General features: G+C 44.3%; 1 protein-coding gene across 2 annotated transcripts in view; it reads left to right on the top strand.

Annotated features, from left to right (window-relative positions):
• The window catches only part of PDLIM3 (PDZ and LIM domain 3), a 42856-nt gene that overhangs the window by 5736 nt on the left and 13309 nt on the right, over positions 1-23811 (top strand). Inside the window, exons 2-4 of one of the 2 annotated variants that reach the window (XM_054989723.1) lie at positions 10019-10170; positions 13260-13344; positions 22026-22213. In XM_054989723.1, the coding sequence (XP_054845698.1) occupies positions 10019-10170; positions 13260-13344; positions 22026-22213 (425 nt within the window). Of the gene's footprint in view, positions 1-10018; positions 10171-13259; positions 13345-22025; positions 22214-22881; positions 22950-23811 lie in introns of both variants that reach the window. The other variant, XM_054989722.1, reaches the window with a different exon arrangement.

Below are 23811 nucleotides of genomic sequence, written 5' to 3'. Positions count from 1 at the left end.
ATAACAGTTCAAAATTGTAAAGTGACCCTCCAGCAGTGTTGACCCAATGTTTTAAGTATGTTAAGACCTATAAGTTAGTCCAATGCAATCTTTATAATTTGAGCCATAAACTGTTCAGCTGCTTCATTTATAGTCCATCTTTCTTGTTGAGGCTAAAGGTAGATTACAGAGTTTGAAAACTCTAATGTTGTCCTCTGTTGACTTAAATTCATGAACTGTGGTTCGAACTACAAGTATGCAACTAAGATTGCAGATTAAAGCCCATAAATCTCAGAATTAACATTGGTGGGTCTCACATGGAGTAAGTGCGTATCAGTTTATAGAGTAAGAATATGTATGCTTTTAGTTATACTGACCTCACCCAGCAGGCCATTCTCCAGAGCAATCCTGTTCTAACTTATATGAATAAATAATATATTGAATGGCAAACATTGTTCCTACAGAAGTCCACTGTATGAAAACAAGCAATCCGGTTTCGCCATTCAGTCCAATGGAGAGCGCAATTCTCTGTGCTTTCCTTTGCATATGCGGAACTGACTTCCCATTGAAGTGAATGCTTTTGGGGAAAGATCTGTTCAGTAGATCAGGGCAATGTCTGCTACATAACGTAAGAGCAGGGCTTTTTTTCAGCTGGAACGCGGGGGAACGGAGTTCCGGAACCTCTTGAAAATGGTCACATGGCTGGTGGCCCCACCCCCTGATCTCCAGGCAGAGGGGAGTTGAGATTGGCCTCCGTGAGCGGCGCAGAGGGCAATCTCAACTCCCCTCTGTCTGGAGATCAGGGGGCGGGGCCACCAGCCATGTGACCATTTTCTCCCAGGGCAACCCACTGAGTTCCACCACCTCTTTTCCCAGAAAAAAAGTCCTACATAAGAGAATGTTTCAAACCACTCAGTTATGTGGGAGACTTTGAATTAGAAGTCATGGGGTTTTACTTGAAATATGAAGCTGCCTTACCCTGAGTCAAATCACTGGTCTGTCAATGTCAGTGTTGTCTACTCTAGCAGAAAGAAGTATTTCACATCACTTAGTTACTACCTAATCCTTTTAATCTGAGATGGTGGAAATTGATCCTGGGACCTTCTACATGCAAAGCTTATGTTCTACCACTGAACTAAGACTCTAATACTGAGCCATTGCCCTTTTAGGTAAAGGCTCTTAGGTGCTAAAAGTTTCCAGGGGTGTGTGTGTACCACAGTAGCATTTAAGAAATTTGCCAAGCCCATCATCTTAGTACAAACTTTAAGCATTTCTGAGTGAAGTGCTTCTCCAGCTTTCACAAGACAACATGATTCAACTGCAAAATTAAGAAACAAATATTTTTGGAGTTAAACATGCAGCTTTAAATAGGCTGTAACCGACTATGGAGCATGCTTAACTGAGTAAAACCTTTACAAGGGACGACAGAACAGAAGGAGCCACCAGAGGCCTATCTACAGAACTGATGTCATATCAAAAAAGCGATCGGTGAGTAACCAAACCAAACACAGTAAGACAACCCTCCCGAGGGTTTCAAGTAAATGTGAAATGGCAAGGCAGATAAATAGGAAGAGCTAAGTATAGAAGCTGATTCGGCTGTGATTCATTCTTCAGCAGGCGGCTATGCTGAAAGGTATGGATACAAATGCAACTAATGTGAGAAGAGCAGTTCAAGGATCTTTCAAGGCATATTAACAGATGATCAAAGTGTGAGAGCAGAAAGCAAAACCATCCCTTAGCAACAATTAAAATAACTCTGGAAAGTAGGATAGACAAAATGGACAACCGATAGATAGGGCCACATGTCAGCAAAAGAAAACATGGGCCAGCAGAAAATGCTCACAGGAACAGCCTGTAACATTTTGAAACCCATCATATATTGACTCCCCAAATATATGAATTGCTTTTTTTAATCATATGCAGGGCTTTTTTTTCTGGGAAAAGAGGTGGTGGAACTCAGTGGGTTGCCCTCGAAAAAAATGGTCACATGGCTGGTGGCCCCGCCCCCTGATCGCCAGACAGAGGGGAGTTTAGATTGCCCTCCGCGCCGCTTGGCGGCGCAGAGGGCAATCTCAACTCCCCTCTGTCTGGAGATCAGGGGGCGGGGCCACCAGCCATGTGACCATTTTCAAGAGGTTCCGGAACTCCGTTCCACCGCGTTCCAGCTGGAAAAAAGCCCTGACCATATGCATCCATCAAAGATTGACAGATTGTCACTCACATGGTTGTGTATGGGAGGTAAGCATCATCTCAAGGTTACTGGCTTCAGAGAAACCGAAGACACCTTCATTGCAGACCTGATGGTGGGGCTGTGCGCTGGAGAGATTAAAACCGATGTGCCTTGCTGATCTGAACATTTAGCCAAATACAACCAGCACCTGAGGACCTAAGAGGAACTGGGAAGCAAGGCCAGCTTTGCCAGCACAAATTTCAGGAACCCTCGTATCAACTAAAGCTCTCAGAGCTCAGATGAGGTACACACACACCCCAGCAGTTGTGGTTGAAAGCACTAGTCACCTAATTAGAATTGCCCCCCGCCCCCACTACTAGACAAGAAGAGCAGCTGATGGTCAAGAATGATGTGCAGGTCCGCTCTAGATGATGATGACCTGGTAGCTGTATTATTCCTTTCCCCTTCAAGTTCCAACCTGTGGCTTTTCAAAGTGCTCGATTGCCTTGTGTGTGTGTGTGCGCACACATGCGCGTGTGTGCGCGCATGCATGGGGGGGCATACCCACTCACACCCCATCTCACCACCCCTTTCGGGAGGGCTTCATTTTTCCATGCTGAAACCAAGAAGGGGAGAGAGAGTGTTTCCCAGATCTTGTTGCATCACAGCTTTTTAAAGCTACCACCATCTTTCCCTCCTGCCTAAGGCTGGGGGGACACACATGCAACTCCTCTCTTTCTCCCTTCCTGCCACCCCTGCCTTCTCCCCTTTTAGTGTGTGAGGCCATGTAACTTGCAGTGCAGCCTGAGGTACCTGCATACCCGAAAACTTTAGTTCTCTTGTAAGGTAAATTGAGAGAGAGAGAGAGAGAGAGGGAGGGAGAGAGGTTACCACCAGCTAAGGGGAGTAATTGTAAACTGTAAATTAGGTCTTCCCACTTCCCCTTATTTTAGTATGTAGTAGGCAGGCTACCAACATTTTTTGAGCAAGTAACTTCTATGAATTTATTTTTCATATATGCCCATCTTCCTTTCCCTGGCAATCACCAAATCTTGTAAGCAGAGAATTCCATAGATTAATTATGCAACATAATGTGAAGAAGTACTTTTTGCCTGTCTTGATTGCCCAGCCAGCCAGTTGCCATGGATGAGCCTGCACTCCCATGTTATGAGATATTACCCATTTTTTCTATGATGGTATATTGTTTGGCATTAGAGACAGAAGTTGTACAGCCCTCCGGAAGTCAGATGCTGTCCTGCGCTCTGCAGGCAGTTGGGGCCAGACTCCTCTGGAGTAAGGCCCCAAGTTTGGGTGGCTGCTAGACATAGAACAGAGCTTGGAGCTGAAGGCAGAGAGCTGGGGCACAGGGCTTGCACCTAGCAGAGTAGCTGAGCCGGCAAGGCAGCACTGGTTGGCAGGGGTTAAGGCTCTTGAGGCTGTGCTGTGCTCTGTCCAGGATCCTGCCACTTTCAGCCCTCTGCTTGTGGCACATAGCCAGTCTAGCACTGTGCCTCCTTTGTGCCACCTCAGCCTGGGTCTTCCACCACCGCTGTTCCTGTGGATTGGGAGAGCGTTGGGGAAGAGGGGAATACAGGCCCGGGTTCAAGTCCTGCCAAGCACAGCCCCAGTGGTTGTCTCAGAGGCCAGTGGCAAAGACGCATTTTCAGGTTCTGGCAGGGTGGCCTTCAGTGCAGCTGAAGCATGGTCAGCATGGGCCTGTACAGCATCAGGCCCTCCCCAATTCTACTTGTCCTGGTTCCCTCCTCTTGGCTCCTCAGGCTCTTCCTCTGAGCCCTCCAAGTCAGAGTCACTGGGCTGGTCAAAGGGGATCACCTGTGCACATCTACCACCTCCCAGACACACACGCGCAATGCAGCTTGCCACTTGGCACACATTTAGTGGCTTAACTGCTCTGCTCAATTCATGCCATTCTGTGCATGAGAAATTAGCCAGTGCTGTTCATGTACCTGTACTGATGTGGCTAATTGCAGGAGCCCTAGGTGACTCTGTGTGGTTCAGACGTGGCATGTAGGTACTGAAGAAAGAAAGGAATAGAATCCAGCAAAGTAGCCCCTAATGTTCATTTGCATTAGAATGAGGAAAAGTTGTTTTCCCCTGTGTAGAGAAACTGCTAAAATCCTGTGTGGAAAGTTGTCAAATATACATGAATATCAATAATAGAATCTTTATTGAAAATTAATGTATAATTTTAAGAAACTGTAACCTTGTGAGGTGATTTTACTTCTGTGAGGGAAGCAAAGCTACATAGTACACGGGCTTTCAGGTAGCCTGACAAGCAGCAGAGCAGATGCCTAGTTACTGTTACCAAGGGAATAGCTTTCTCTGAAGTTTTCAGTGAGTTTCTCATAATTATACAGAAAGATAAAAATGTTTCACTTCTGATTGGTCAAGCTGATTAGTTAGTGACTGATTTAACTGTGTCCACTGGCTTTTAGCTTGGAACCAATGAGATGAGGGCCTGAGAGATCATGAACTTTAATTGAAGGGTCTAGTAGGAGAAAATAAATCCTCTTAGTCCAAAGGAATCTGAAAAGTCTGGACAAATGTTTAAGTTGTTCAGAGTTTTAAGTTGCACACCAGTATTTTCTTGTTGGTTTTGGCCTCATGCTGCTTTGATTTATCCCCCGATTTCCATACACAATTTTTTGCCTTTAGTTTTCACTTGACGGGTTTTGTTTTCCTTCAGGGTTTGTCTAATTTTTTGAGACCACTTTTAACCAAATCTGACTGTTTGAGTCTGTTTTGTTCCTCATGTGTAATGTTTTTTTCAGATTTGTTTATCCTGACCACTCTTATCCACCTCCAACTGACTTTTCAATTATTGGACATTAGTCATCATCATCAAACCACTCATTCTCCCACCTTCCTTTCCCCTCTCCTGGTCTGTTTCATATCTTTTTAATTGTCATTTTCATATTGGCCGTCGTCACACGGGCATCTCTTCCGTTAAATTTACAGCATATAGCGTCCTACCTGTTATCGGCACAGTAACGTTTCTTTGGGTCACCTAACGGCTCTTCGCGCCACCAGCTGTCCACACCGAAGCACTCTGTTCTGTTCTCTCTAACCGCGCAGAAGCAGCTCCTCCCCATTTTTTTTTATTATTCTGGCGTTTAATTCCGCTATAACGGAATAACAGCATATAAACATTCCATTAGAGCAAAACATTACGACCCTTTTGTTTTTCCAACTTTGAAATGATATAAATAGCCCTTTGCCCGCAGAAAACTCCCTGTCTGACGTGATCCCCATCGCTGAAGACTCTGCCATGGCGATTGAGTCATTTTTACTTCAGCAGAAAGTTTGCATTGTGTTATGGCGTTATAAGGACATAATAAAATTTTAAAAAGGGGAGTCGCAGGAAGAAATGGATTCTGGGATTGAAGGGAGGGCATAGGACGTTGCAAGGCGAAATACATCGATGTCAGGCATTCACACTGAGGCACAAAATAGCGCGACTATCAAGCACAAAGCAGAAGAGAGAAAATCGCTATAGTGTTGGAATAAGGTGGGTGTTTGCCGGGAAATAGCGCCATTTTAGCGCTAAATAAAAGCCCGTGTGACGACGGCCATTGATATAGCAACCTACCATTTTACTAATAGTTGAAGCAGATTTTCTGAATTTTCAGCTTTCATTTTTTAAAAATGTAATTCTGTAGCTCCTCCTATTGCAGAGATATACCTTTTTTCTTATATCTCCACAAAGGAAGGGGTATAATAATACTAGTAACAAAGCCTGTTGTAGGAAAAAAATACAATGGGCTCTAGAAAGGGGAGATTGGGCAGGCGGGTATTTCCCCTTCCTCCATGACTGATCCCGGCCAGGTGAAGGAGGGGCAGGCATCGCCACCTGCCCCACTACTGATCCCAGCTGGCTGAAGGGGCGGGCATTGCCTCTTGCTCTGCGTCTGAATCCATCCGGGTGAAGACGGTGGGCATTGCTGCCTGCTCCACATCTGATCCCAGCAGGTTGAAAGGGGAGTGGGCATTGCCACTTACTCCACTCCTGATCCCGGCTGGGTGAAGGGGGTGAGCATTGCCTCCTGCTCCATGCCTGATCCTGGCTGGGTGATGGCGGGGGTGGGCATTGCCACCTGCTCCACTCCTGATCCCAGCTAGGTGAAGGTGGGAGCGGGCATTGCCACCTGCTCTGCTTCTGACCCCATCTGGGTAATGGCAGGGGTGGGAGGGCATTGCCACCTGTTCCTCTCCTGATCCCAGCTGGGTGAAGATGGGGGCGGGCATTGCCACTTGTTCCGCTCCTGATCCCAGCTGGGTGAAGGTGAGGGGGCGGGCATTGCCACCTGCTCCGCTCCTGATCCCAGCTGGGTGATGGCAGGGGGTGGACATCACCACCTGCTCCGTGCCTGACCTCAGCTAAGTGAAGGTGACAGGTGGGCATTGCCACCTGCTCTGCTCCTGATCCCAGCTTGGTGAAGGCAGGGGACAGGCATTTCTGCCTGCTCCACCCCTGATCTCAGTTGAGCTTACCACTGCGGTGCACTCTGAGAGAAACAGGCTGCTTCTTCTGGGCTTCCCTCCACAGCAGTGCCCCCTGGAGGTGCACCAGGGTAGGAAGTGAGTTGTCTGGAACACGGTTAGCTTTTTATATAGTAGGATAAGTTTACATAAAAAATAAAAGTGGAGTGTGCTGTGATGACACCAATGATGCCATACCACTGACGTTTGAAAATCAATTGAAAATCCTTATTATTTAAGGCATGTGCGGAACAAAATAAACCAACTCCACAAATGTAAAAATGCTGAAGGAGGGCAAAGATGTGAAGAACCATAACCAAACTGATTCCAATGCTTTGAGATGGACTGCTAAGAAAATCAGGAATAAGAGTGAGCAGAGAAGCCCTCATCCAGAGTATGTGAAAATTCAGCAGTTTCTGGTCTAGGGAACAGAAAGCAGTATGGTATAATGGTTAGAGTGTTGAACTAGGACCTAGGAAATCCAGGTTCAAATCCCCACTCTGCCATGGAAGCTGTTGGGTGACCTTGGTCCAGTGGCACATTCTCGGCTTAACTTATTTTGCGGGGTTGTTGTGAGGATAAAAGGGAGAATAATGTCAGCAGCTTTGGGACCCCATTGGTGAGAGCTGGGGGAAGGTGGGTTATAAATGAAGTAAATAAAAGAGCTCAAGATGAGCACAGTAGGGGAAGAGTGGTCTGAAGGAGGAAGCTGTAACCTAGCAGGGGAGCTGAGAGGGTCAGCTGTGGAAGAGATGCTGTTTCTCAGGAAGCGTTCCTTGTTGTTCTTATTCCAGTATCTTTAATGAGCAGTTCTGACTGGAGAGAAAGCTCTGGTTTCATATGTATGCCAGGAACTTCTGGAAACATCCTTTTATATAAATTTTATATAAATTGTGTTGTGGGATGAAAGCACATAACAGAGCACGTAAAAATGTACAAACAAATGTCTTTGACCCCATGAATGTTAAGTTTATTCTTTTGAAGTCGTGCCTCCCACCTAAGATCTTGACCAAAATAAGCTTTATATTTTTCTCCAAGGATTATATTGATGGAATTACTTCTGTTTTTACATGCAAGTGATTGCAAGGTATAGAACAGAATGTCCTTTGGACTCTGGATTCTTCTAAAATACTAGCAAGCACAAAGGAGATCTAAAAGTAATATTTACACATCTGTCAATGGAATTCCCAGCTCTTTTAAAACCTCTTCAGGCAGGCCATTACATAAGGTGGAGACCACCACAGAGAATGCATGTGTATGGTAGGATTGCCAGGTCCCTATACAGTTCCAGTGGGAGGGGAGGGACCTGGCAGTTACAGGGGACACGCAGGCTCCCAGCTCTGCTGTGATGATGTCACTTCCAGGAAGCGAAGTATCACATAGCGGCCATGCTCCTGCACTTCACAAGGGCCAATTTAGCCCTTTTGGGGTCAAAATTGGCCTCAGCGAAGTACGGGAGCATGCCCACAGCCGGCTCAATGTCATCACTTCAGAAAGTGATGTCGTCATGCCCTACCAGGCCCACACCCACTGCAGGCTTTCCCGGGTTGCCTGCTGGTGGTGGGCAATAGGGGAGAGGTACGGGCAATGGGGCAAACCCCCAGGAGATTGCCTGCCCCCAGGGAACACTGTGGGCAGTTGTTGATTTTGCCCATTTGCAGGAGCTGCAGAAGGCCCTTTTCAGATGAGTGAAGCTGCCATCGTGGAGCATAGTGGGAGAGGTGCTTCCACAGATATGAAGGGCCAAGGCCAAGAATGGCTTGGTATATGATACTCAACAGCTTGAATTGAGCCTGGGTAACTAACAGACAGTCAATGAATGCTGAATGGGAATAATATACCTGCTCCACCTAGCTCCTGATAATGATCAAGCTGTGGTGTTCTGCACCAGTTGGAGCTGACTCCAAGGGGAGACAGTAGTCTAGACTTGATGTTACTATTACATGGATCATCTGTGTCAAAGTAGAGGACCATTTTCTGGATTAGACTGAATTGGAAGAAGACATTTCTTGCAGCCATATTAACTTCCTTCTCTAGTAGCAATGCTGGATCCAGTACAACTCCTAGGCTTTTAACTGAGCCAACAAGGGACAACTGAACCCCATTGTAAGTGGGGAGCCAAATGTCTCTCGATATCTCCGACATCCCAACCAGCATCATTTCCATCTCGTCTGGGTTCCATTTCAGTTTGTTTGCCGCAATCCTGAACGTTATGTGGAAATAGTTCCTACTGGAAACAAAAGAATTTATTTCGCTATATATAATCCTAACCTAGCAATCTGTTGCAGGTACAAAAACTCTGGTTCACATTTAGAAGTCCATTGCTCAGACACGTTTCACCATTTGTTTCTATGGAGGTAGCCAATCTACACACTCTCTTATGCTTTTGGATCGGCTTCCTTCTTCGAAATGAATCCAGATCCTCCATTCAAAGGAACCTTCTAAGAACTCCAAAATATACATCTTACTCTACAATGGATTGAATGAGTTTCAGATAGCAGCAGATCATATTGACTTTAATGCGACTGTATTAGTGTTAAGAAGAGAGAGGTCTATATCTTAATTCCTACATTTTAAACTTGTGTGTTAGGGTTGCCAGCCTCCATGTGAGGCCTTGGAGATCTCCCAGAATTACAACTGATCTCCAGACAACAGAGATGAGTCCCCCTGGAGAAAATGGCGGGTTTGGACTCAATGACATTACAGCCTGCAGAGTTCCAGCCCCTTCTCATACTCCACCCACCCCAGACTCCACCCCCAAAATCTCCAGGTATTTCCCAACCCACAGCTGGCAACCCTATTATGTGAAACCCAGAAGTACTGGCATGACACTCTTAAGTTTTTACCATAGAGTTTGTGGGAGATCCAAGATTGTTTAGCTTTTCTAGCCTTGGTGGCTTCTTCACTGCCAAACCCACTGAGAAAGGCAGTCACTGGTACTAGAGAGGTTCCCAGGATGCTGAAAGATCTCTAGCAGACAACCAATATAGAAACCAGCTGACAGAAGACAATAACTAAATCTGAGCACTGGGTCAAGTCTGAACATGTGTGGATATGCCAAATCAGAGCACTCGGAAAAATCTGTAAAAAATTTTAAATTTGTATAGTAACCTGATGTCTCTGAAATTGTTTTAATTCTTTTCAATATTGATGTATATTTGTAAATACTCAAAACAAAGAATGAAATATAAACGATGAGTGTTAAGTGATATGATGCTTACATTTTATGTTGGGAAGAGGGAAAATAGCATGAAGTTACTTTACAAGCGGTTCCCAAAGGCAGAGTAAGTTCAGAAGTGGACCCTATTTCCAAAAGTTCGAGAACCACCGGCTTCAAAGATTAAAGCGTTCTGTATTTCTTTCTATCAGATTACTCCAGGAAGCAAAGCTTCGCAAGCCAATTTGTGCCCTGGTGACATCATAATAGCTATCGATGGCCATAGCACAGAGAACATGACTCACAACGATGCACAGGAGAGCATTAAAGCAGCATCACACCAGCTCTGTCTGAAAATTGAAAGGTGCAATTTTATAATACTTTTAGACTGTGGTTATACATTAATGTTTCCCATATAGAGTAAATGTAGTGTTTATGTAGTCATGGAGCCAATAAAAAATTCTGGGCCTCATGTCCTAGATATATGGACAGTCACTGATGGTGTAATTGCGTAAATTTGTTGCACTGTGTTAGGCTAGGGGTTGGTGTACCCCTTCCAATAACTTAGGTTTTCCAATACCTTGGAAAGCTTTTTAAGTTGCTTTATACACACACAGGGGTGTATGTGTGTGTGGAGAATTGCTATTAAAATACACATCTGTCTTGCAGAGAAAAGGTGCAGTCACTGAAACTGCTAGATATTTCCCCTCTTCACTGCTTATGCATCTGTTTCAGTCTTTAAACCAGAGGCAGTTAAGGTCCATGATCTCATCAAAGGCTTGTCCAGAACAGCCTATGTTGGACTTATTGTGTACTGAGCCTGGAGCTCAGAATGATTTCAGCCCAGAATGATTTCAGCCAAAACAAGGTTCTTTATTGCAAGCCAGAACAGACAGACAACAGCAGACTACTACTACACACACTAGCAACACAGAAGCAGAACAGAAGCCCTCAATAAATACACATAAACCCCACCCCAAGAATAGCTGGTAACCAATAGGAACATGTACTTTAGAATGCCATCATTTGCATGAACTATATACAATGTATTAGACAGGCAAGCCACTGATTGGTCTTTATTGGAGAGGACTGATTGGCTGCTGCCCCCAGAAAGTACCCAATGAATGTGCAGATGAATGTAACGAATGATAGGGAAGTGCAGGCAATTGTAACCAATGGGAATGAAGTGCATTAGGAACCTTGACATGTTATGAAGCTCAACACAGTGCATAACATTAAATACAGTAGAGGCCTTGTCCGGCTTAACTCAGCCCAATACACAACAGGACTGTCTTGAATATATAACTGCACAATAGGTGTGTAGACAGTACCCTCCTCCAACACACCAACTTCACTGAAAAAGAATGTCAGATTGCCCAGACAGCTACAAATCTATCCACATTTGCACTGAACTGTTTGTTTCAGAAGAGTCCCATTAATCAATAGGACTACTTCCGATGTATTCCAAGGGATTGAAAATAAAACAGCCAATATTATAATGCCCCTGTATAGATCTATGAAGCAGCCTCATCTGGAATGTTCAGTTCCGGTCACCCTATCTCAAAAAAGACATTGCAAAGCGGGGGAAAGTACAGAAGAGGACCACTAAGGTGATGAGGGGGTTGAAGCAGCTTTCTTAGGAAGAAAGGCTGAAGAGTCTGGGGCTTTTCAGTTTAGAAAAGAGATGAGTAAGGGGGGACTTGATAGAGGTTTATAAAATCATCACTTGGTAGAGAGAGTGGACAGAGATAACTTTTTCTCCCTCTTCCAAAATACTAGGACTCAAGGGCATCCAATGGTGTTGTTGGGCAGCAGATTCAGAACAGACAAAAGGAAATACTTTACGTCACAAGTGATTAAATGTGGAATTCGCTGCCAGAGGATGTAATGATGGCCACAGGAACAGACAGCTTCAGAAGGGGATTAGACAGATCCATGGAGAATGGATTTATACTAGCCAAGATCACTAAAGGGATCAAAGGCAGTAAACCTCTGAATATCAGTGCCAGGAAGCAACATCAGGGGAAGGCCTCAGATTCTGTGCCTTGTTGTTGGCCCTGCAGAGTAACTGGTTGGTATGGCTGCCATTCCCCCAGTGGGAGTGGGGATCCCCCATCCCCAGGTGCCACCCCCCATCTCCACTCACCTGGGAGGGGGGAATAAAGGGGAAAACAGGCATGCTTGCATGCATGTCTGCTGGCAATGTAATGACATTGCTGGCAGACGTGATGTTGTCACTTCCTTTGTGCCTGGAAGTGATGTCAGCATGTTGCTAGCGAAGCCATGGTTTTGCCCCCAAAGCAGAACAGTTCCAGCAGGCTGGCGATGTGATGACATTATGTCACCACAAGTGCAAACGACCCCTGCAGCCCTCTCCACTGGTTGCCATGGTGATCTGACAACCCTACCAATGACTGGCCACTGTGTGAGTCAGGATGCTGTACTAGATGGACTATTGGTCTGATCCAGCAGAACTCTTTTTATGTTCAAGTCGAATATTAGCTGGCTTGATCTTGAAATAAAGTTGGGAAATGGTGACCAAATCAGGGCATTTCCAGGCAAGTTGCTCCATGGATAATTGAGGGCCTGAAGCATAATAGTGAAGGAGCTAGTCAGGCAGGAGAAAACAGAAGGAGAAAGCGCAGAAGGAGAATCAACAGTTATAAACAGAGAATATGCTGCTCAAGAAGCAGAAAGTTGACTAGGAATTATTCATGTAGATGGCCAGGGTCAGTTGGAAGTGTGGAAGGAGAAAGGACATTTGTCACCAATTCCAGGGTTGCTGGTCCAAGTATCAATATCCAGTTTTCCCAGGCCATTTGAAAGCAGTTCTTTGATTAATAAATGCCAACGCAACATTTGCTTTTAGTTTAAACAGATTGTAAACACTAACTTTTTATTACATCTTACCTCATCTCATCCATTATGCAATAGTCAAACAATGTGGGTTCCTCTTAACTATAATATATGGTAGAATCCTGCCTTGATACATAGCATTGCCTTTAGATCCTTGTGCTATTCCATTCTATACCTTCTTAAAGAGCAGCTATTTTAAAAAATGTTGATTCCCTCAGTTTTCTGTATCCATTTAAATGTTCAAATTGTGAAAAATCATCTTGTACTATAATATCAGACTTCCACAATTCTTCCTACATTTTTTTTTGCCATGACAGTTTACAAGTGTTTAATTAAAATGTCTAGTTTTTAGGGTGCCACAATGCTCCTGTCTAAGTATGTATTTAGGATTATCCCCAATAGACAGAAATTGATTCTTTTTTTCTTTGCAAATTTAGTACTGTCCATTTCTACGCATTATACATAAATTTAAATGTATAATATCTTTTAAAACTATGTTTGTCAAGCTGTACTAAAGGAGTAAAAAAATGCATTTTAGGATTGTATTAAATACAGATATTCTTTACTTATGATTTTTTTTTCATTTCTCATCTCCAGGGCAGAAACAAAAATATGGTCTCCACAAGTAACTGAAGAGGGAAGCCCCCATCCATTCAAAGTAAACTTGGAAGCTGAGCCCCAGGTAGCATTTTTTAACATAACAACAACCAAAAAAACCCAGCATCATACCAAAACATAGGCAGTTGGTACAAGAAGTCTATAACCAAAATTAAACATCTGTGACTACAGATGTAAAAGAGTGATTCCCAAACCCTTTGAATCAAGAACCACTAGAAACTATCCAACAGCTTTGCCTGCTCTGAACGTGACCCTGAGGTACTCAGCTGAATCTCCACACTGAAAAGCGGTTATAGGGCAAGACTCTAGTAAGATCTGGCCATGTTCACCCATGATACATCTTTCCCTCACTCCCAGCATATCCCTAACTAAAACAAATCAATCTCATTGATCCAATTGTTCATTCTCTCTTTCTTTTTAAACAAGACACAGTTCTAAGGCAACTTCCCCTTCCTCAGAAAAGGACAGAGACTTTCTGCTCATTCCTTTACCATAGATCAAATAGTCTGCTCTACTTAGACTAATGCCAACCTACCACTGGCGATGGAACTTTCTTAATCAAGGATGAAAATGGGATTCAGCAGGGCTTTTCTTCTGGGAAAAGTGGTGGTGGATCTCTCTATTATCACATGTGCGTGCACAAAGTGCGGGCACATGCTGCCAGAAACGCACGAGGAAGTCACAGGAGGGCGGCTTTCTCTTCCTTTCTTCTCCCTCCCGGCCTGCCTCTCAGCCAGCCAGGCGGTGGTGGCGCCTCAAGAAGGAAGGTAAAGAAAGGGAAGAAGAAAATACATGGAAAGGGAGGGAGGGAGAGAAAGAAGGAAGCAAGGAAAGAAGGAAAGAAAGAGAAAGGGAGGGAGGGAGAGAGGGGAAGGCTGGGGAAGAGGCCAGGGAAGCAGGCGGCCCGGGAGAAGCTCCACCCAGGGAGACGGCCCACGGGTCTTTGGGCAGGGCCACCAGTCACGTGAACTTTTTTCAGAGATGCCAGAGTTTGGATCCTGGGAGATCCTGCTGAAAAATAGCCCTGGGATTCAGGATTATGCAGTTCCGACCTCCCCTAGCCTTTTGTACCCATGATGCAAATTCCACCAGCATTTGCTCATCAGATGTAAGTACTGTTTTCAGATCCTGAGGATAGCATTAGCACTGGTTAGAGTTGGGTCCACTCCTGGGCCGATTCCAGATGACTAACCTTAAGGCGCTTCATGCCGCCCTCTTCCGGATTGCGACGGGGAAAATGCGAAATATCGCGTTTCCTCGCGCACGTTTTGCGCGATGATGCGCAAAACTCGCGCGAGGAAACGCGATATTTCGCATTTTCCCCATCGCGATCCGGAAGAGGGCGGCATGAAGCGCCTTAAGGTTAGTCATCTGGAATCGGCCCTGATGTAATTTTTCAACACAATTACAACAAAGAAGGACCAGAAGACTTCATGCTGGAGAGAGGAGAGGTAAGGAGAAAGAGAAAATGTGACCCTGCGGCATAGTAGCCTTGTAAATCTTGGTTTCTCTCTTTTATAAAAAAGTAAACTAAAAAAATTCTACTCCCTAATAGACACGGGCACAAACCAGAAAAAAACCTGAACCACTCCCCAAAAGAAAACTTCTAATAGAGAAGACACAAAAAGAACCTCCTGAGATTTACTTTATATGTGAAGCAGGCCAGGCACAATAAAATTGCAGCACAGCCTAGGAGCTGTAGAGTCTTGCTACAAGTGACATTTTACACGTGAAGGATAAAGGATCATTTTCGCAAGTCTTTCTGGGAACTGAAGTTCCTCTCCCCCACCCCTTTTCCTTCTCTTCCTTCCCCTCACTGCCTGAAGAGACAGAGAGAGCCTGCGGCAATAGCAACTTTTGCAAATCGTTCCTCCAGTCACAAGCCTGCTCTCAATGATCTTTGGGGCAGGCAGCTGCAACTTTCTCAGCTTTCTCCGGAGCATTCCCCCCCCCCACCCCCAGCAAGACGATTTGCAAAAGCTGATGTTGCCGTAGGCTCTCTCTGTCTCTTCAGGCAGCGAGGGGAAGGAACAGAAGGAAAAGGGGTGGGGGAGAGGAACTTCAGTTTCCAGAAAGACTTGCGAAAATGATCCTTTATCCTTCACGTGTAAAATGTCACTTGTAGCAAGGCTCGTAGACTCTCCATCTTCCCGGGTGAAGAGAGGCCTCTCCCCATCTGGTGGTGGCTGGCCCAATTCAGAGATGGGGGTTATTCCCTCATGGCCACTGCAGAGCCTTTAAAGAGAAGCAGTTGGAACAAGAGAGGATCGAGGAGAAGACACTCAATAAACACTCTGAGTGTATGCATGAACACACTCACACACACACACACACACCCCGTATTTATCAAGTCTTTTTTTCTGATTGTAAACTATCTTTGAGGCCTGGTCTGAGGCAGAAAGGTAGGGTTTTTTTTAACTTCATTTATATCCACCTTTCTCCCTAATGGGGACCCAAATTGGCTCACATCATGCTCCTCTCCTCGATTTTATCCTCACAACAAACATGTGAGGTGCTTCCAATAAAAATATAGCACATTTTTCTATCACGTTTTGAAATTCATCTCATTTTGATGTTTTGGGAGTTTGGTGTTGCTGTCCTTCCCTTTTTCCCCTTCACAGTTACTATCTCCATACTGCAAACTAATAGTTCAATCCTAAGCAGAGGTACACCCTGAGCTGGATGGCCCAGCTGAGCTTGATCTCGTCAGATCTCAGAAGCTACGTAGGGTCGTTCTTGGTTAGTAATTGGATGGGAGACCTCCAATGAAGACCAGCGCTGCAGAGGCAGGCAATGGCAAACCACCTCTGTTAATCTCTTGCCATGAAAACCCCGCCAGGGGGCACGTAAGTCAGCTATGACTTGAGGGCACTCTCCTCCACCAAGCAGAGGCACTCCCTTCTAAGCTCATTGACTTCAATTGACTTAGAAAGGTGTTACTCTGCTTACGATGGCACTAAGTCTGAGAGGCTAAAGCTATTTAGAGGCTTCATAGCTGCAGTGAGATATGAATGAAGGGTTTCCTGGTTCATAGAAGCTGGTCTATTTAACAACTATATTATGCCATTGTCAGTCCCAAGTGGGATGTCAACAGTGACTACTCAATTTATGTACACAAGATATTTTCATACCTATGTGGAAATTGTGCAGTTTCACATAGAAAACTGAGGACTAAGCTAGAAGTGACGAATTACACTTGAATGGCAAGTGAACAAACTCGCTTCTATTCCTCCCTGTTCACTTGCGCTCCACTTGCACTCCACTCGATCACTACGTTGCCATTTAAGTGTAATTCGTCACTTCTAGCTTGGCCCTTAGTAACGTGAAATAGTCTGTTGGGACAGCGTATGCTTCAGCACCGTAACATACTTCTATATGATATGGTGCTTATGGCTTCAGTGTACTTCTTTAGAAGTGGACTTGAGAGCAGGGGAACAGTCCTTCTTGAACTATACCATGGCCGATTCCGCACAGCTTACCTGAAGCCGGAACATTGTGGAACATGCCAGAAAAACCACAGAAGATGGCGTTTTCTCGCACAAGTTTTGCACGATGTCGCGCAAAACTCGTGCAAGAAAACGCGATCTTCTGCGGTTTTTCCAGAATGTTCTGTAATGTCCTGGCTTCAGGTAAGCCGTGTGGAATCAGCCCCTGTTGGATGAATACTGGCATGTAATTTTATTAAGGATAAAGCCAAACAATGAGGAACAAAATTTAAGCATCTGAACGTAATTTAATTGACGTGTAGATAATGCTGCTTCTGTTTTCGATTTTTTAGAGACTGAGGTGTTCTAACATTCTTTCCCCTGCTGTTTTCATTTAGGCTTACTCAGAGTTACTGTTTTTCTGATTTATGTTTTCTTCAAAATTAAAACTACCTATAAGTTCCTAACCTATTTAACCTATGGGTTTTCTGTAGTTTTAAAATACAATATGCCATATGTGTTCTGATGCAATTAATGGCATCGTTTTCTATATTCTACTTACGTATAAGGAAAGCCAACCATCTTCTATTTAGGAAACATCAAAAAATACTATGGGTTGTATTCTAGGACTCATAGTATGAAAGCTGGCTCCTATTTTTCTCTTCTGCTAAGTTTTCTTTCAAGAGACAAAGACTTTCCCTAATGGAGAATGGTTTTTTTTGTGATGGAGAATAGTCTTTGCTAAAGCAAGTCTTTGTTGTAAGAAGACAAGACTTGTTGGAAGACAGGTATAGGATCCAACCCAAAAGCCAAGATTCCAGGTCAGAATATGGCATATCTGTACAACATACTGGGGTGGCTCAAATATCTTCTCACAGGGCTTTTTTTCTGGAAAAAGAGGTCGTGGAACTCAAGACCGCACAATGACGTCACTTTGGGTCAGCTGGAACAAGGGGGGGGGGGGTTAAAGTTTAAATTGCCCTCAGCGAAAATGGTCACATGGCTGGTAGCTCCACCCCCTGATCTCCAGACAGAGGGAAGTTTAGATTGCCCTCCACGCTGTTGCAATCTCAACTCCCCTCTGTCTGGAGATCAGGGGGCGGGGTCACCTGCCATGTGACCATTTTAAAGAGGAACCAGAACTCCGTTCCACTGCGTTCCCGCTGAAAAAAAGCCCTGCCTTCTCAGTACAGCTGCTCCTGAGAGTCAAGGGGACTCTCAGGAACAGCCCCCGCCGCAGTGTAATGAAACGTAGTCAGAAGTGAAGATGGGTGAAAGATCTCTTGTGCATGAGCTTGTCTGGGCACAAGCAGAAGATAGAGTGAGTGTCTGAATATGACTTGGATTCAAATTTCCATTTAGATTATGGGCTAGTCACGTGTTCACTCAAACTAAACTTCCTCACTGGGATGTTGTAAGAATAAAATGGAAGAAAAGAGAGCCATATTCCTATACTGGTTTCCTCGGCCAAAGAGCTGGATAAAAATCTATCAAGTTTTATTCCAGGCTCAGGGGAGCATGCTGGCTTCTCCTGCATAATAGTACTCAACAGGGGTTTTTTTCAGCAGGAACGCAGTGGAACGGAGTTCCAGAACCTCTTGAAAATGGTCACATGGCTGGTGGCCCCGCCCCCTGATCTCCAGACAGAGGGGAGTTTCGATTGCTCTCCACTCCGCTCAGCGGCGGGCAATCTAACCTCCCCTCGGTCTGGAGATCAGGGGGCGGGGCCCCCAGCCATGTGACCATTTTCTCCAAGGGCAACCCACTGAGTTCCACCACCTCTTTCCCCAGAAAAAAAGCCCTGGTACTCACAACAACCTTGTGAAGTAGCTTAGGCTGAGAGAGAGTCATCGGGTCCAAGATCCCTTAATTAGCTTTTATGACCGAGAGGCAATTTGAACCTAGGTCTCCCCGCTTCCTAGTCCACCACTGAAAGTGTGATCCTAAACAGAGTTACTCCAGTCTAAGCCCATTGATTTCAATGGGTTTATCCTAGTGTAACTCTGCTTAGAATTGCACTGTGTAACTACCACACAGCACCCGCTCCCTAATCTAAATGTGCAATAGATAAAAACATGCACAAGTATGTTTGGGTCCCAGTGCACACAGAGCATCCTCCCAGGCTCGCCTAGCTAAAGCAAACTCACCTTTCCCCTGCTTTAACCTTTTCAAGTAAATGTTGGATGCCATGGTCTAGCTAGTTCTGATCATGGTTTTACAGTAGTTTGCAATTAAACTGGACCGGGTTGTGCATAGAAAGGCATTTTCAGATAAATCCAGCGTGCAAAGAAACTGTCTTCTCACTTAAATACATCTGATTTCATGCCTTTATTAATTATTTTGGGATAAATTATAAATTTATAAATAATGGCATGTACCATTTTGCAATGGCAGGAACAGTATTTTTAAAAACACACGACTTAACCCTTAAAAGGCTGTAGGGTGGTTGTTTTACTTTCGGATTCTTTGATAATGTTCTTTTGATGTTTGTAAAATAGAAAAGATATTTGTCATGGTGTGGATTGGGCTAGCTTTGCATGCAGAAAGAACCAGATCCAGTCCTGGGCCTCTCCATTTTAAAAGTATCAGGTAGTGGATGAAGTGAAAGACTTCTGCCCGAGACCCCGAAGAGCCACCGGCAGTCTTAGAGCCAAGCTACAAGTGGCGCCTGGCACAAGTTGGACACTTGTCAGCTTCCCTCAAGTTTTGATGGGAAATGCAGGTGTTTTGGTTTTGCAGCTTGGCTCTCCATTTAATTGACGTTTACAGAGCGGCAGTCTATGGGAGGGAGAACATGTGGTCAGGAGGGGAGTGCAGGCGTCGGGTTCTCACCAGGTGCCCCCCTTTCCCTCTGCTGGGTGTGTGTGTGGGGGGGGGGAATCTATATACTTCAGTTAAATGGAGAGCCAAGCTGTAAAACCAGGACACCTACATTTCCTATCAAAACTTGAGGGAAGCTGACAAGTGTCCAACCTGTGTCAGGCGTCACTTGTAGCTTGGCTCTCAGTAGACAAATTACTGACCTTGATGGACCAGTGGTCTGAGTCAGTATAAAGCAGTATCGTGTCTCCATGTGTCACCTCAATGGATTCAAGGGTTTTCATTATACTAGGGCCGATTCCAGATGGCCCTCTGCAATCCGAAACGTTGTGCGTTGTCGCGCGTCATCGCGCGGAAAACGCGAAATATCGCATTTTCTCGCACGAGTTTTGCGTGAGGTCGTGCAAAACTTGCGCGAGAAAACACGATATTTTGCGTTTTCGTGCGATGACGCGCGACAACGCGCAACGTTTTGGATTGCAGAGGGCCGTCTGGAATCGGCCTAGGTGTTATATGTGGTTTGGGATTCTTACCAAAATGCCAGGCTGGTCAACCAAACGATCTGGTTTCATTGGCGTACAAGAAACACAAGAGCTGGACTATATTTTTTCCTGCTGCTGTTTGCTTTGCCATTTATGTTCTGTGCACTTGGTGGCATTCAAAGAAAGTAAAATTAAGTCAGATCCATTGCAGCCACACATTACATGTTGTTTCTCCAATTCCTCCTTCCATATCACTTCAAAAACTGGATGAAGTTAACTTGGACAAATGTAATCTAAATATAATTTAGATATAACTCAGGGTCCTGAATTCAAGCAGCTTTTATCCTAGACACAGGTAATTCCCACGGACAGCAGTGTTGCTTTAGTGACACCATAAGATAGTATTATATAGTTGATTTTTAGTCATGAAAGGCCCAGTTCCCAAACTTTTGTTCAATTCAGCACAATAGTCTTAAATGCTGATACTCAGAGCTGATCCTCACAGTAAGAAAAAAGCTGTCGGGCAGCCCTCCTTAGAGTGTTCTGTGTGTAGGCAGTGGGACTGCAGGTTTGAATACTTTGCTTATGCATACAAAAGTTACATATTATTTTTTATTTAACAAAATTTAGATCCCATTTTTGTGCACACATAAGGGCCACCATTGGAGCAAACAGATTTAAAAGTACATAGTAAAATCACATTTGAAAAATAACCAAAACAACAACAGCAACAACAACAACAACAACAACAACAACACATCATTAAAACAATGATGCCCAGTATGGGATTTTGTGCCTCTCCTGTACTTTCTTGTGTCTACAGTATGTGTCCCCTTCCAAACCAAAGTGAACTTGCAAACATTAAATGGTGCTGCATTCTCTTTACAGAGAGACAACCCTACACTGCAAGACAAACGTCCTAGATTTGACTCTGTGTTGAGTTTTTTCACTTTAATATTGCTTAGATTTTTCTGACAAACACTATTTTTTAAAAGTATCAAGCAGCCATGCTGTGCCTCTGCCATGTTTACGGATGTGATATTGTTCTTAAAAACAGATACAGAACGGATGGTGTAGCTGATATAGAACAAGTTATACCTTCAGTTATCAGCTGAATTATTATTTTTTTGCTGTTGATCTTAAATATGCTTACTGAGGAGTACATTCAATGGGACTTGCTCCCAAATACAGTCATAATCAAAGTCCTTCGATCTAGAAGAAAGGCTGGAACTAGATGTATAAGGAGTTGTGATTTCTGCAAAAACATGAGACCTTTATCCTTCTTCTCATTACAATATACGTTGAAGAAAGTCTCAGTGCAATGGCAAGGCATATTTTTGGAATACTAGATCGTACCAAGAGAAAATGGAAGAAGCTATACAGGGCTGCTCGGTTTTAGAAATAGCTACACTCAGGGCTTTTTTTCTGGGAAAAGAGGTGGTGGAACTCAAGACTGCACAATGACGTCACTTTGGTTCAGCTGGAACAAGGGGGGAGCTTTTTAAAGTTTAAGTCACCCTCTGCAAAAATGGTCACATGGCCGGTGGCCCTGCCCCCTGATCTCCAGACAGAGGGGAGTTTAGATTGACCTCCGTGCCGCCGAGCGGCATGGAGGTCGATCTAAACTCCCCTCTGTCTGGCGATCAGGGGGAGGGGCCACTGGCCATGTGACCATCTTTAAGAGGTGCCGGAACTCCGTTCCACCGCGTTCCCGCTGAAAAAAAGCCCCAGCTACACTTCTTCCTTATTATCAAGCTCCGATCATACTCTCGCCGTTCCTATTGGAATCAATGACATGATTCACTCCCATAGGCGTATATCCTCCTTTCTGCTTCATAAAACTGGTAAAAATTTAATAAGGAAGCATAGAATGCTTGCTTTCAGTGCTTACTAAATCAAACCTTTGTCACTTTTTACAGAGAGACGCGTTTCATTAATAATTAGTACCGGTGTCAATTTTGCTACTGGCTTCAATGTGCATTGTAGCTTTGTGTATTTTGTCTGCTTGTTATGCACAGGAATTCAAGCCAATTGGGGCAGCTCACAACAGAAAGGCCCAGCCTTTTGTTGCAGCAGCAAACCTTGATGACAAAAGGCAGGTAGTGAGTTCTTCCTATAACTCCCCCATTGGGCTCTATTCTTCTGGAAATATACAAGATGCTCTTCATGGACAGCTGCGAGGCCTAATTCCTAACTCTCCTCACTAGTAAGTACTGCGTTGTAAGATGTTTTTCCGTTGCAGCTTCTGGTTTTATGCTCTTGAGTCCAGCTCTTGCTGTTTTTTTCTTTTCTTTCTTAATGTCCAAAACTTTCCGAAATGCTGTTCGAATCATTGACTTCGCCACACAATTGTCATGTAGGCAAGACCAATTTCACAGATATTTCCTTTCTAGAAGGTTGGCTAAGATCCTGCATACAATCCTCTTTTGAGAAACACTGGGCATGGTTTGGCCAGGTTTAAGCACTTAAGGCTGTGATCCTGGACCTGGGTTTAAACCTGGAAGATTGGTTGGGTTTGCTTCTGGTAAAAGTGCCTAGGGCCAGACTGCAAATCTAATGAGTATCAACGGAAAAGATTTTAGCGCATGATGTGCAGCCTTGCTTTAAGCTTATTTACTTAAAACATCGAACTACATTCAACAGGATTTACACCCTAGTAAGTGGGTTTAGGCTGGCCGCCTAAAAAGTGCTTTATCTGGACAGGATTTTGCCCATCGTTCCTTTTTTCTCACAGTAACTGCAAATGTGTTGTTACTACTACTATTACTACTTAACAATTCAATAATTTGTAACATGTGTTAACTAATCTTATCTGGAAACAAATATTCAGCGGTTTGCCGTAGATCACCTTTGTAATCGTTTCTTTTTTTCCAGGACTTGGGCTACTTTGAACACAAGCATAATATTCGGCCCAAACCTTTCATAGTCTCAGGCCAGAGCAGGTTATAAATTCTCTCTGTATGGTGTAACTGGATGCATGTTGTCTTCGTCTTCTTTTTAATGGTTGCTCACGATTCAACTGAAAGTACTAACACTGCTGCTTTGATATGTTGCCTTCTAATGAATAAAATGCTTGCTTTACAGCATATATAAACCTGAAATCAAAATGCCATTCCCCAACAACTAGACGTGTGCAATTCGGTATATCCAATCTGAATATATACCTGAAGAATACCTTAATGGTATTCTTTCTGGTATATTTGGGAATGCCAATCAAATTCAGGATTCTCGTATATACCTATATTGGCTTCCCAGTTAATTCTGAATATATCAAGAATTTACTAGGTCCATTATTTCTTATGGAAGAATCTTTCTGTGGGGCTGGAGGATCTGTCTTTAAAGCAGAATAGACCAGAATTGCAGCATAGCGAGGGCTGCCAGGCCTTTAAAGACCCCCTCCCCAAAGTTTCAAGCGAATTGGACCAAAGAGTCTGACTCTACTGCCTGGCCAAACATGACAATTCTCTCATGAGAGAATTAGTGTGTTACATGATGAGCAGGAGAAAAAATGACCTCAACCTAGTTGAACCTCTAGGAATTTCTCCTTGTCTTTATGGTAACCACCACAGAGACTAGGAGAGGCAGCCTAAAGTATCTCTCAGAAGTGACGTCACATCCTCCTCAAATTCTTCCCAAACGCAAACATTTACAAGCGTATTGCTTGGAAATTTTTACAGCCCTTTTTAATGTCCGTGCCCATCATGACCCATGAGCTTGCTGTACCCCGGAGCCAGCAGTGGAGGAGAAATCGCATGCATAGCCTTCGCAGCCTAATTAGGGGCAGCACTGTGACAATTCTTCCCC

This window comes from Eublepharis macularius, chromosome 10, assembly GCF_028583425.1.
Source record: "Eublepharis macularius isolate TG4126 chromosome 10, MPM_Emac_v1.0, whole genome shotgun sequence".
Lineage (NCBI taxonomy): Eukaryota > Metazoa > Chordata > Lepidosauria > Squamata > Eublepharidae > Eublepharis > Eublepharis macularius.
The sequence above is the reverse complement of the archived record's forward strand: the minus strand, read 5'-3'. Positions and strand labels throughout refer to the sequence as shown.